The sequence below is a fragment of the Molossus molossus genome, unplaced genomic scaffold (genome assembly GCF_014108415.1).
Source record: "Molossus molossus isolate mMolMol1 unplaced genomic scaffold, mMolMol1.p scaffold_m16_p_3, whole genome shotgun sequence".
NCBI lineage: Eukaryota > Metazoa > Chordata > Mammalia > Chiroptera > Molossidae > Molossus > Molossus molossus.
The window spans coordinates 43,776,989-43,792,658 of record NW_023425366.1 but is presented as its reverse complement, the minus strand read 5'-3'; the positions used below and the strand labels follow the sequence as shown (position 1 = coordinate 43,792,658).

At 37.1% G+C, this 15,670-nt stretch overlaps 1 protein-coding gene across 1 annotated transcript in view; it reads left to right on the top strand.

Annotated features, from left to right (window-relative positions):
• Positions 1-15,670, top strand: part of ADAMTS6 (ADAM metallopeptidase with thrombospondin type 1 motif 6) — a 222,699-nt gene that overhangs the window by 365 nt on the left and 206,664 nt on the right. Inside the window, exons 2-3 of the mRNA XM_036279502.1 lie at positions 1,915-2,279; positions 12,468-12,636. Coding sequence (XP_036135395.1) covers positions 1,915-2,279; positions 12,468-12,636 — 534 coding nt within the window. The remainder of the gene's footprint in view (positions 1-1,914; positions 2,280-12,467; positions 12,637-15,670) is intronic.

Sequence of the window (15,670 nt, the reverse complement as noted above, 5' to 3'; positions counted from 1 at the left end):
ACTCCGGCCTCTTCTTCTGAATCCTAAATTTTGATAGGCTCATTCATTGCTGTAATGTCATGTTCAAAAGGAATCCAAAGGTTTATACTATGAAAGAGCAAGAAACCAGACAAATTCTGATACAAGATTTTTCTAATATGGACCCTTAGTGAAAAAAAATGCTCTTCTTAAACTTAAGAATTCTGATCTAAGGACTAGAACCTTGGTAAAAAAAAGTAGGTTGTAAGAAGTTCAACTATTTAAATTCTAACCCATAGGTCCTTATGATTTTCATGCACAAAATTGAACTTTGTATCATAGAAAAGATCTTACAGAAAGATCCCAGGAGCGAATGTCATTTTGTTTTCCATGAACCAGTCCAATCTTTGTAGAATTATTGAAAGCAGACCTTTTGGATTCCCATCTCATGAATGTGTAGTTACAGATCATTTTTTTTTGGTGCTGACGAACCAGATTTTCAAAGATATTATAGACTGATGTCTAGAAATCCATATGTACAAAATGTGGCTCTCAACGTAGATCAACAAAGCCATAGCATTTGGTATGAAATCTTATTCATGAGGAGTAAAATAAATACTATCTTTCAAATTATTTCCATTTGGTCATGGTTTCATGGGAGCGAACTCCATGCATAGACAGTGGGGCATCAGGCAGACATTTGGTTTTCCTTGGTAGTTAACCATGCTAAAGGAAGGTATAGTTAAGAAGGTGGATTGATAATAGTTAGTACACATAAATGATGAAAATATATTTAATAGTCCTCTGAATATTTTGTCATTCTGATGATTTTTAAACAGCTTTATTGAGATTTAATAGATATATGATTTAGCCATTTAAAGTATACTATTCAAATGGTTTATAATAGATTCACAGAGTTGTACAACCATGACCACAATCAAATTTAGAATATTTTCATCATCCTAAAAAAAAAATCCTATACCCATTAATAGTCACTCATAAATTCCCCCTAAACCATCCTATAGTCCTAGCCTTGGGCAATCTCTATTCTATTTCTGTCTCTAGAGATTTGCCTATTCTGGATAGTTCTATGTAAGTGGAAATCATATAATATGTGGTCTTTTGTGAACTAGTTTCTTTCACTTAGCATGTTTTTATAATAATGTTAGATAATGAACTTTGATTATGAACACAGTTATTATGGAGGTTCATTCACGTCATTGCATGTATCAGTACCATATTTCTTTTTATTGCAGAATAACATTTTATTATGTGAATATAGCACATTTTATTCATTTATTCATCACTTGATAGGCATTTGAGGTATTTCTTCCTTTTGGCTATTGTGAATAATGCTGCTATAAACATTCATGTACAATTTTTTGCGTGGATATGTGTTTTCATTTTCTTGGGTGTATACGTAGCAGTGGAATTGGTGGGTCAGCTGGTAGTTCCATGTTTAATCTTTGGAGGAATTACCAGACTGTTTTACAAAGTGGCTCACTGATAACTTATGAAAAAAAAATTTCTTCAAGGCTATAAAGATTCTTTATAAATAATTTTGTATAACTTTCATAAACATTTTATTTGAGCTCAATTCTATTCTTTTACATATGTGTGTTTTTTACTGTTTTAAATTTCAATATTAAATATTCATATGTCTGTAGAATTGTGCCCTTAGAATTCATGTTTTTAAAATTAAATTTAAAAAAGAAAAATAGTTGTTTAAATTTGTTATTTGAGGAATGAAATAATTGAAACTTAGTTCATCTTTAGATTTCAAACTTTTACTCTTTCATTTTTGTTTACTATAACATTTTATGTCTATAACTCACATATAATGTTGCATAATTTCAACCGATATAGTTGTTGTTTATACTGCTACTTTGTTGTTCTGTTAAATTTTCTTTTCTTCCATGTGTTTTTTTCTGGATTCTCTGCTTTATGATTACAAAGAGGAATTCCTGACTTATCTAGAACACTACCAGCTAACTATTCCAATAAGGGTTGACCAAAATGGAGATTTCCTCAGCTTTACTGTGAAAAATGATAAACACTCCAGGAGAAGACGGAGTATGGACCCTATTGATCCACAGCAGGCAGCATCTAAGTTATTTTTTAAACTTTCAGCCTATGGCAAGCACTTTCACCTAAACTTGACTCTCAACACAGATTTTGTGTCCAAACATTTTACCGTAGAATACTGGGGGAAAGATGGACCCCAGTGGAAACATGATTTTTTAGACAACTGTCACTACACAGGATACTTGCAAGATCAACATAGTACAACAAAAGTGGCTTTAAGCAACTGTATTGGGTTGGTAAGTAGATGTTATAATTTTAAATTTCTTATGGGGAAATAAATTTGCAATGTAAATGTCTTTCTTTGGAATATATATATATATGTATATATATAATACACACACACACATAAGTTTAAGTAGGGAAGGTAATAGTCTAAATTTTTTGTTATTTCTGCTGCCTTTGCTTTTGATATCTTTTTTGATATGTTTGTATTGATATTTTAAAGTAACAGCAGTATTTAAAACTCAGTATTATGAGTAGAAAAATAAATGAAATTTCAGGTTTAAGTTTAGATTTAAGTTTCTCTGTTCAAGTAAGATTTTTTTTTTTTTTTAATTTTTTTCTTTATTGATTTTAGAGAGGAAAGGAGCGGGTGAGAGAGAGAGAAACTTCGATGAGAAAGAACATCGATTGGCTGCCTCCTGCATGTCCCCCACTGGGGATTCAGCTCACAACCTGGGCATGTGCCCTGACCAGGAATCGAACCAGCAACCTCTTGGTGCATGGGTCGATGCTCAACCACTGAGCCACACTGACCAGGCCAAGTAAGATATCTTTTATGTGTGTATGTATGTGTGCATATTCAACACTAATTGCCTCTTTAGGTTTCTTTCTATAATATCTTTCTCTGGTTGTTAACATAGCTTAGTTATGTATAGCCTACTTATGGTTATAAATTCTTTTTTTTTTTTAATTAAAAAATGGATTTTAGAAAGGAGAAGGGAGAGAGAGAGATAAACATCAATGTGAGAGAGAAACATTGATCGGTTGTCTTCCTGTACACACCCTGACTAAGGATGGAACCCACAGCCTGGGCATGTGCCCTTACTAAGACTCAAACCCACAGCCTTTCAGCGTACAGGACAATGCTCCAACCAAATGAGCCATATCGGCCAGGGTGGTTATAAATCCTTGAAGCAAAGTCGTTTATACCAATATCTCTTTATGAAATGATATTTTCCTGCATTTATCTGAAGATTGACTATAAATCGAATTTTACTTAGAAAACGGATTTCAAGAGTGTAGGGTCTATCCTGGGCATTTGAGTCCCTTCTAGTCTGATGGTAAATACACAGTTCAAAGCTGCAAAACGAACTATATTCTCACACTTCCTCTACTGCTTTTACCCTATTCAGGCGGATGTAGACGTTCCAGTAAAGCTCTATTTGTGTAAAGAGCACAAACATATTGTTAGTGTTGTTGCAAAAAGCTTTATTGTTTCCATCTGGTCCAATGCATGGGAGAGGGCTCTAGGGTGGTTAAAAGGAGGTCTAGTGGTTTTGGGGAGCAGCTCAGGCAAAAGCCAGACACCACGGGAATGCAGAGGGGCCCTCGGAGGTCTCTGGGCTCCAAAGGCTCCTACTGGTGCTTGAAGGTGAGCCCCGCCTGGGGGCGCCAGCCCCTGGAGGTGAGTCAGGTGCGCCCATCTTCTTGATGAGTTTCACCTGCTCACCCAGGACGTGGTTCTTCGGGAAGTCAGAGCTGAGGGTCTGCTCGGGAGACAGATCGGGGGACCACCAAGGGCACTGCCAAGAGCACAAATATTTTTATGCTCAAGTCATATTTTCAGAAACCATTTTTCTTCCATACTCTATCACATTCATATCCTTATTCCCACTTTATTATAACAAATACATAATTAGAATTGGAGTTAAGTAAGTCCTACATTTGAAAGGATTAAGAACAACACAGTTTAAGAAAATTTTCACTATAGGTATATTTAAGAATTTGCTCAGATTGTCCACTTTCCATAGTTGTTAGTGGGTCAAAATGATTATATAGATGTTAAGATTTGGGATTAATGCCTATAAATAGATACATTGAATACTTGTATCACTAGTTTCTTTCTCTGTAAACAATGTTAGGCATTATATACAAAATAGATTGATCTTTTTTGAATAAAAATAAATGATCAAAATAAATGTGTTTTATAAAAGCTTTCATATGTTAACATGACCCTTGCTGTTAAATATGATAGAAAAGTACCGATCCTAGTCAATGATCAAGCCCTTTAAGTTTGGTATGAACATTAATTATTGTTCATACCAAATTGATAGTTTTACCAGTGTCATTAAAGGAACATATTTGAGATTTAAGAAAAAAAAAAACCAAGAACACCTAATTCCATTGTGAGATTTGAGGGAACAGGAGTGATTGGAGGATGAAGATGAGTTAGAACATTTAGGAGACAATGAAGGCCTTTACAATACTATGCATTGAGAATGGAGAAGATAAAATAAATTTAAACCACATGTTGGTGAGAAAATGTAGAGGATTTGTATTTTATTAATTTTTTTATCCCTGGCATCTAATAAGACCATATAGTACATAATAGATATTTAATAATATTTTAGGAAGTTGAAATAGAAAGAGGAAGAGAGACGGAGAGAGAGAAACATATCAGTTGCCTCCTGTAAGCATCCCGACTGGGGATTGAACCCACAATCTGGGTATGTGCCCAGGCCAGGAATTGAACCCGAGACCTTTTGGTGCAGGGACGATGCTCCAATGAACTGAGCCATACTGGCTATTTTTTAAAATCCTCATTGAGACTTTCTGTCTCTTGTTATTTTTCCCTCTCTTTATTAACACCTATCTTTTTTACTTTGCTTCCTATTGAAACACATGGTCTAGGTGAACTAACTTTAATTACTTGATTAAGGTGAAGTCTGCCATGTTTGTCCATTGAAGTTACTATTTTCTCCTTGGCAACTGATAAGGAATTTGTGAACATTGTGAACAGATACTTTGAGACTATGTAAATATCCTGTTCCTCATTACACTTTTACCTACTTGTCTTAGTAACCCTTGTGTTCATTCATATTTTGTATCATGTTACGTATATGTTTAATCAAATAAATATGTATACAAGTTAAAAAAAAAATCTACTTTCCAAAGGCCTCTTGTAACCAATTCTGTTTTTAACTGTTCTCTAAAAAATTAGATGTAGAGATTGTTAATGTTTTCTAGTCCCATTTCCTTATTCATAGTTTTAGTGTTACAACCCTTGTACCATTCAAAAGACAATATTTCTAACATTATAGACTATCAGCTGTTAAACACAATGTCATATTTTAGGACTATGGCTTTCTTGTCCAGGTCTTGTTTTTCTGGAGTTTCTAATTTTATTTTATCTTATAGAGGAAAAAAAAATATGATTTTTTTTTTTAAACCAAGTGATCAATATTATCCACTTTCTTAGTTTTTATATCTATTGTGTGAAATACAGGTGGGGTAAAAGTACTTTTACAGAGTTTATTCTTGTATTATTATTTTTTAATTATTGTCTTACTTTCCATATGAATAACTGTAAACCTACTTTTGCCCCACCCTTTATATTCCAATCTTCTTTGGAGGGATTTTTATTTCTGATTTTCAAGAGGGCTTCTTTTTTTTTTTTTATTGTTTTTTCTATATATATTGTCTTTGTTTCATGAAAAATGATTTTCTTTAATCTCTCTGAAGATACTAAAGATTATATAGCTTGTTAGGAAAGACCAGTGACCCCATTAAACTTTCTATTCATTTTGTTTTATCCACAGTTGCCTTTCTACTTTTTCCATTATTCATTTATCTATTCATAAAATACTTATAAATACCTATCATTTAATAGCACTTTTCTAGGTGCTATGAGTACAACAGTGAATGAAACAAAAATCCTTATCATATAGCTTTTATTCTAGTGGAGGAGATATATAATAAGATACATAAATAAAAATAGTAGTGTGTTAGATAATGATAAGTTCTGAGGTGGAAAAATATTGAGTACATACTTTAAGGGAAATGAGGAAGAGAATGCTGACATTTTAGGAATAAGATTTCCAGGTGGGAATCTTTAAGTACAAAGGTCTAATCTAAGACTGTTTGAGGAAAAGCAAGTCTACTATGGCTAGAGCTAAGTGAAAGAGGGGAAGAATAATGGAAGGTGAGGTTTGAAAGGGAACTGGAGGCCAGATGTTAGATTTTAGAGGACACAGGATAAAATTAATGATTAATGACTCCAAGCTTGAGGCCTTGAGCAACTGGAAAAATATAGCAGTCATCAAATAGCATGAAGAAGACTCAGACGTTAACTGAAATCGAAAAGCTGTAGGAAGAATAGATTGGGAGGAGGGTGTACACTCTAACTTCAGTTGGACACGTTAAATTTGAGATGTTATATAGGATGTTGGATATGCAGAAGAAATGTAAATTATGAACTCACAAATTCGGGAGTCATCAATATATAGATGACAGCTAGAGTCAGGAGATTATATGGGATTTCTTAGGTGGAGAGAATAGATAGAGTAAAAAAGATGTCCAAGAGCTGAACCTTTGGGTACTCGAATGGGTTTAAGAAGGTCAGGAAGATATGGAGGAGACCAGCAAAGAGGAGTGTAGTAAGAAATTGAAGGAAAACCAGGCAAATATCCTAGAAGCCAAAGTAAGAAAGTATTTCAAGAGAAAAATGCTGCTGAGTCAAAATAAGAGTAGGACAGAAAATGAACCATTGAATTTATCATTGAAGAGGTTATTGGTGACTTGGACTAAAGCAGTTTTGATGAAGTCATGGTGGGTGTTTGGAAGAGGCAAAAACCTGTTGGCAAAAGTTTAAGAAGGAATGGGAGAAGAGAAAAGACGATGTAGACAATAACTTAAGGAATTTTGGTAAAGCAAGAAATGATCGGTTGCTGCAGGCAGAAGTGGGGTGAGGTTTTGTTTTGAGAGGAATGATTATGTAGAGAGAAGGGAAGTTTCTGGAGTGATGTTTTTGATAGGTAGAGAAGGGTGGACTCATCTGCATCAATAGAATAATTGAATAATTGTCTTTAGCTAGGCGAATATACAGCTCATCCATAATAACAGGATATAAAGTAGATTATATGGACATGAGAATCAGGTAGGTGGTGTATTTGTGGTTGAACGAGTTTGTAGGAGGTTGTACCATGTTGTTTATTGGAACAGGAGATGGAAAATGAGGTGTTGGGGGATTAAGAAGAGAGGAGAAAGTATGAAATATTTATCCAGGAGAGCAGGATACTGAATAAACGAGAGAAACATAGTGTAATTGCCATGAAGCGTTCAGGACACAGTTGAGATTATGATGATGAAGTTGAAATGAGACCAGTTGGCATCTCAGTGTGTTTTCCTCTGGCTGAAGGAAGCTTCAAGGATAGAGGCCCAGCGTAGCACAGTTGAATTTAATCAGGGTTGTGGTTTAGCCAAATCAATTCCATGAAGGGAGAAAGGGCAAGGTGGAACTGAAGCTGGACTGGGAGGGAAGTGAGCACATAAACTGGTGGATGATGGAAAAGATCAGTGGGTCGTGTTGGGCATAAAAGGGCTGTCTCTTAAAGCTGAGACACTAGAGAGACAGTACTGGGAAGATCGAAGAATGGAGTACTTGAAATGGGGACTATGACAAGGTGGCAAATATTGATCACACTGAAGTCTAGGTTTTGACTGTAGGTGTGAGTGTCTGAGGTAAGGTGAAGGACACAGTATATGAAAGAGAGGAGGCAGGTGTAGAAGAGGTCATCTATGTCCGTAGTTCTAATCCTGGGGTTTCTGGATAGAATTCAGGGGGTTTGTGAGCTGCAATGGGGTCCTGAGGCAGGCAGGGGAAAACTACACTTTATTTTTACTAATTCTTGAATGAATGTAACAGTTCCTTCTATTTTGTATACAGCTAACAAACCAATAAAATAATAGCAATACCTGTGACTTTGTCCCCAGTAGAAATTATATTTTCTTATCATTTTCTAATTTTTACAGCTTCAAAATTACTATTGTGAAATTCTTAATTATTAAATCCACTGCAGATCTTATTTAAAGTGTTATAAACATTATATGTATTACTATCACACTTAAAATATTTTGATACCTGTGTTTCACTACAATTGATTTTATTTATAACCCCGTGTATTTTTTCTGCAATAAAAATATTCTGAGAAGTGATTCCTGGGCTTCATCCCTAGACTTCCAAAGGGATCCATGGCACATGCACTCACACACACACACACGCACACACATCCCACACACTCACACACACCACACACATACACTCACACACACATCACACACACCACACACATCACACACACCACACACACACCACACACATCACACACACACACCACACACATCACACACTCACACACACATCACACACACCACACACATCACACACACACACCACACACATCACACACACACCACACACATCACACACTCACACACACCACACACACTCACACACATCACACATACACACCACACACCCCCCCCACACACTCACACCCCCCCCACACACTCACACACACATCACACACACCACACACATCACACACACCACACACACACACCACACACATCACACACACACACCACACACATCACACACACCACACACACACACCACACACATCACACACACACCACACACATCACACACACCACACACACACACCACACACATCACACACACACACACACCACACATCACACACTCACTCACACCACACACACTCACACACATCACACATACACACCACACACCCACCACACACACACTCACACACCCACCACACACATATCACACACACACTCACACACACATACATTTAAGAACTGATGATAGAAGAAGACATTAGAATCAACACTTATTTCAGGAATAGTATCGCAGAGAGTGACAGTGATCTAGAAGCCGAAGTGCTTAAGGAACAAGAAAGGTGACTCTGAGTTAGCAGGTAACACAATTAGCAGAGGGAGAAGGTGGACCTCCTTGAGGTTCAGAGCTGGTGGCTTTTGTTTGTTTGGGTTTTCTTGGAGGAGGGAGGGAGGGAGAGTTGGTTGGAAATGGCAGTGAGTCACAAGGACACCCACCCTACTTGCAAGTCTGATAGGAGGCATGTAGGAGAGAAAGTCGCACCATTCTAGAGGATTCCAGGGAAGAGTGTCATTTAGGGAAGTTCGGGTTTTTGTTTGAGCCAGACGAAGTGAGCATTCACAGATGAGACTGAGGGTAAATTTTGTTGATAACGGACCTGGAGTTTGAGAGGCATGGTAGAAGGGTTTGAAATGGTGAAGGGAGGCAGTAGCAAATGGGATCAGAACACATGATGTGTATGACCATGTAGGGAATAGAATCCAGGGGATGGATACTGGCTTTCTTGTAAGGACAGGTATGACAGGGAAAGGGGGCAGGATGAGGTTACTCCTGAGGTGCTGAGGCAGGCAGGGCAGAGCTGAGTGGGATGCTGAGCAACGTGAGAGCAGGGCTCCTGCTGGGCACGCACAGGTTGGGAGCCCCACTTGATTCAGCACCTCCATCCTCTGGCCTCCAGCACCTTTCTAATTTCATAACCATTTCCCCTTCCCTCCCTCTAGCCAAGTAGTTCCTTGCTATTTCTCAGATACTGCACACATGCTCCTACCCTATTGTCATGCGAAGGCAATGCCATTCATGCTATCTGGTCTGCTGTCTCCCAAGATACCTGTTTGGCCTGCTCCTTTCTATAGTCTCAATGTCAAGTGTTCCTGTCTTCTATCTTTCCAGTACAGTCACTGACCCTTTTCATTGTCCACACATCCCTCCCAACCCTGCTTCAAATTCCACCTTCAATTCCCTTCATGGAATTTATTTGGCTGAACTACAACCCTGATCACTTGACTCACATTTCTGTTCAAATGTCACCTTATTAGAAAGGATGTCCTCACCGTCCTAAGTAGTTTGTGTAATTCCCTTACTTCTAAGTATGCTCTATTCTCTTACACTGCTTTATTTTCTGTGTTATCACTACCCAATTTATCATTTATTTATCTAATGAATGAATCATTGTTTTCTAGAGAATGTAAGTTCCATGATAGAGCCGGACTTTGTTTTGTTCAGTATTGTATCCCCACAATCTAGTACAGTGCCTGCCGTGTGACAGACATTCAAAACCTAGGTGGGGAATGAATAATAAAGTCAGAAAGAACCCTCGTAAGATAAGGGAATTACAGTATAGTGGCTAACAGTCCAGCCAAAGTCAATCAAGTGAGTTTGTTACTTAAATTTGCTCCGTTGTGGTTTCTCATCTGCACAGATGAGCTGATGGTAGTACTTACTTCAAAGAGCTATTAAGATTAAATAAGATAACATGTGTGAACATTTTGCAGAGTACCTAATGCATACAATCTCTGGATTTTCTTCCAGAGTCTTTCCGTTCTTGAAACTAGAGATTGTATTTCCTTACAAGGCCTGTGACTCTGTCTTCCCCAGCAGCCTGAGTTTCTTGTCTTGAGTGACTTGCCAACAGTGCAGCATGACATGACTTCAGTGCTGTACTCTAGACCCCACTTCCCACCCTTCCCTCTTACCAGAACTTCTCATGCACGCCTCCTTCCTGCAGGAACCTGTTCAGTTTACTGCCACGTTGTTAATCTTCCTGGTAAAGTAATTCATCTCAGGCATTAGCATTTGTTAACGGCAGTTATGTTATGCCTGTCAGTGTTTGCATTTAATTTTGAGATTAATATCTTTACAGTAAAGTGAGCGATGGTGAAAATAATATGAAGTGACTAAGGACTGCTTTTTCTGGGTTGTTTTTGTTTTACATCTCTTAGCTCATTTTGTATAGGTGGCTGCCAACTTCATCTATAAGTTAGAGCAGTTCTGATTAAGTCTTATCTTTCTTTCCAAGCATATGATACGCAACATGAATTTCCCTAAGCAGAATCGTAGAGGCTTAGATACAAAGGGACCTTAGAGATTACCTGGACTAGAGGCATTCAGCATTTTTTCTTTTTAAAGAAGCAAAACCCTTTTCTCAAATGAAATGTTATGTGGAAACTTAATATATAGATCAATAAAAGCACAGCTGATTCCTAAACCCAGGAATCCAAGCCATGCAGGTCTCTCTTTGTTGTCTGGGGCAATCCCCCGAGGGCACTTCCATGGAACCCTTAGGGCTCCCCAGAGTGTGGTTTTAAAACCACTAATTTACACCAACCCTTTCATTTTCCAGCTGAGGAAATACCCGGAGAGTGTGTGTTTTATCCAGTGTTACAGGGTAAATTAGTTGGATTAAGAGCAGTCCTCACATGAGCCACACTTAGAAAATACGATTAGACAGGGATGGACGTTCTTATTTCTGGTACAGATAACTTTTACTATCTCATTTCTTTTAATCAGCAAAGTTTTATTTGGTGCACATATTCCATGTGGGACACTTTCTGTGGCTGTAACTGATACAAAGAAATATGAGACATAACCCTTTGCTTTAAGAAAGCAACTAGTATACTTGGGAACATAAAACTTGCAGTTGAAAAGTGACACCAAATTTAAATGTAGCTTCAAAAGTTGAGATGTAGCAAAGCAGTGGAATGAATTAAAAATAACTTAATTAAAATTAAATAATAAGCTCTGTTGGAGCTCAGGGAACGGGTGAAGCTACTCCAGTTGGGCTAGAGGATGTTTTAAAGAGGAGCTACGACTGAGCTGAGTAGGACTTGTCTAAATAAATAGGCGTGAGGCAATTAATACTCTGAATAAGAGCAGAGTTTTGTGTGAATTCCAGCTCCTTCTTACATCTATATGGGGAAAGTTTATAACCTCTGCCTGTTGCTTCATTTGCAAAATAAGGATAATTAAGGACATCTTAATTGGCATAACATGAACCTTAAAATGCCAGTTATTTCTCTCTTATATCAGCGTCTGTGTTCAACCGCTTTCTGTGGGGTCATTTAGGGACCTAGGTTCCTTCTCTTTTGTTTTTCACCTTCCTCAGGTTTTTTTTTCAGAGAGAGTGGAGAATTCCACTGGGAGGTTTGCAGGGGCGGGGCCTGAAGGTGATGTCCAACACTGTCCATTTTCTATTGGCCAAAAACTCAGTTACAAAGTTCTACCCAAACAGAGAGGAAGTAGTTAAGTGCGCGCAATTTGGAAAGGGAATAAGTCTTAGTGAACACATAGAGGTCTCTGCTACCTCAAAGAGTTGTTCGGAAGACTAGAGGAAATAATGTATGTGTCATGCTTAGTACAGGGCATGGCATGTAGAGGTATTTAAACATCTGTTTCAAAAGGAAAAATTATATAATGTTTTGCTGAGTACAGACTTTGCTAAATTTTTATTAACATGTTTTTTAACCATTTAGAGAAGCGTCAGTTTATTTTTAACTTTTGGTAATGATAATATTCAAATGATTCTTCTTGCCTTACACCTTTGTTTCTCTTTCCCTTTCAGCATGGTGTTATTGCTACGGAAGATGAAGAATATTTTATTGAACCATTAAAGAATACCACAGAGGATTCCAAACATTTTAGTTATGAAAATGGCCATCCCCATGTTATTTACAAAAAGTCTACCCTTCAGCAACGTCATCTGTATGATCACTCTCATTGCGGGGTTTCGGGTGAGTGACGAGCATGCGTTTTTTAGAAAGCATATTGCATTGTATTGCCACTCTCTTTCTTCTGGCATGTATGTATGGTAAGGTTAATAATTAAAGAACATAATAATTTGAATAATTAGAATGATAATGCCCAGAGTCCTCACAAAAAATGTCACCGATTAATAGTTTTAAGTTAACTTTGGAATGAATCTCTTTGAAATATGTCTGCGCACCCTGACCGATTTGGCTCAGCAGTTAGAACGTTGGCCTGTGGACTGAAAGGTCTCGGGTTTGATTTTCAGTCAAGGCATGTACCTGGGTTGCAGGTTTGATTCCTGGCTCTGGTTGGGGTCGTGCAGGAGGCAACCAATTGTGTCTCTCTCACATTGATATTTTTCTCTCTCTCTCCTGCCCTCCCTTCCACTCTATCTAAAAATCAGTGAAAAAATATCCTTGGTTGAGGATTAAAAAATATATATATAGAGAGAGAGTCTGTAAAATTGGACTTTTTTTTCTTTTGGAGAGGAAAGAAACAGACCTATTTTATCCAGGTAATAGTTATAGCTTTCATGCACAGGTGTTCCATAGCACCTGGTGCTGTTTGCTCAGCTGGATATTTTTATGCTAGTGACAGGAATCTACACACCTGAATAAGACTTGAAGAGTTTTAAGGTAGTATTTGAAGATAGTGATAATTAGGGTACTATAGAAATAAACAGAAGGGGCAACAATCTGAAACCTCAGTAGTCAAAGAAGGCTTCATGGAGGAAGTGACATCTAAGCTGAGACCTAAGGGATAAGACAGGGTAGCTGGGCAAAGGCAGAGGGAATAGTGGGTAGTGTTCCATGTAGAGGAAACAGCATTTACCAAGAACCTAAAGAGAGAATGTTATGTTCTAGCAATTGACAGTTCATATAACTGGATATGAGAATGTGGGTTGGAGAAATAGGAGTGGGATTCATAGTAGTTGGGGGAGTGGTTGTGAGTAATGAAACATGGAGAAATAAGAAGGGGCCAAATCACGAAGGCCTCATAAATCATGTTAGTGTTTGTTTATCCTAAGTGTGCTGGAAAGCCATTGAAAAGTTTTATGCAGTAGGAATCACATGAGCAGATTTGGGTTTCAGAAAGATTTCTCTGGCAGCCATCTGGAGACTGAATTCTAGAAGAGCACGCTAGAGGCAGGGAATTGGGAGGCTGTCCAGTCTGAAGATTAGAAAACTTGGAGAAATAGAGGACATAACATCGCATAGTAGAAAGAACACGGGCTTTGGTGTAGCTTTGGACAGATTACCCAACCTCTCTGAGTATCCCTCTCAGCACACATTAGTTACTCAGTTAAATTATAGCTGTCATTATGGGGGTGACTGTTTCTGGCACTTAAAGTATATATATATTTTTAAAGATTAGATTTGTTCTGTGTAGTTATAGTAGCTGAAACTAGGGGCAAAGTATTTCAGAGGCAGATTTTAGCTTCATACAAAGAAGAGTTCACCATTAAGTAAATTTAGTGAAAAATAGGATGGATTCAACAGGCAGATTTATAAAAAACAGAGTGGGTTGCCTCGCAGTTAGTGAATGCATCACCTGTTTGTTTCTTTTCAGTTCTTCATGGGCTCCTTGTCTTCTGCTTCAAATATATGTGTTCTTTAAGTTCATTCCTCAACTGTTCTTAGTCTGTGTTTTCTCTTCTTAAGTAATCTCTGAGGCTTTTAATTATGGGAGGTCCTTGCTGGTCAAGAATAATTGGTACTAGAAAAAGACCACTTAAAGTGAACCCACTTAAGGCATGAAATAAAATTTTATAGTGAATAATAATAATAAAAAAGGTTTAGTTGGCCTTTATATTGAGTAATGAATCTAAACATTATGGAAGTAGTTTATTTTATCTTAAATTATCAAAAGTTAAGCTATATGTACAACTATTATATAAAGTTTTTAAAAATGAGGATTTAAATATTTAGTTGTTTATTGTGATAATTTTGTAATATATTTAAATGATCCCCTTTTGAAGTGCCTATCTCATTAACTGGTCTTACTCAGGCAGATCCTTATTTTTCAATGGTTTAGGGATGAGCCAATTGCCATCATAAAATTCTGCCCTTTTTGGGGGAAATTTTCTACAATCCTTCACTCTACATCATTGACACTGTTTTCTAAATGGTCCTTGCTTTTAACCTATTCCATTCAGTAACCATTTCTACTACCCCTAACACTAGTCGATTTGGTTCAGACCTTCATTGTCTCTTGCCTCGTAAACTGTACTGACTTTCTGACTGCTCTTCCTGTCTCTAGCTTTGTCCTTCTGTCTTCAGTGAAGTCTGTCTCCCAGATCTGGCTGAATTACACACCTTCAAACGCTTCACTGGCTTCTCAGTCATGGGGATATAGTAGAAGTTGCCCAAGTTCTGTGGGACTGTCCTTACATGTTATTGGAAAAAAAGTGTTTTGTGTTCACTAAGTTTGGGAAATGTCTAGTTAAGAACTGCTGATCTTAATTGTGATACCATTTCAACAGCTTAGTTCAAGTGAGATGTGAATTTATAGGCATACATTGCCAGTTAACCTGTTATCAGGAATTCAAGTTTATATTAAAATAAAAGATGTAAAATATACCTCATATTTAGGTATAAAATTTCCTATTCAAATTAGATTTCAGCTATCAATTCAAAAAAATTTGTGAAATTAATATCCACTCCTTGTAGAAAATATAGGACACAAAGAAAAAAAGTTGCCCTTATACTACCACCCAGAGGTAACTGAATATTCTTATAGTCTATTGATATAGATGTTATGTTTCTATACCTGCATTATCTACTTATGTGTTATTAAATAAATATTAATTTAGCTGTATATGCAAGGCTATTCAAGATGATGGGGATGCAGAAATAATTAAAGCAGGAAAAGTCCCTGCTCCCATGAAGCTTATATTCTAGTGAGGAGAGACAGTTAACTAAATAAGCAATCAAATAAACAAATGAGTAAATACATGGCCAATTGTCAAGAAGTAGTAACTGCTAGAAATGAAAAATAAAGAAGGGTAATGAAATAATC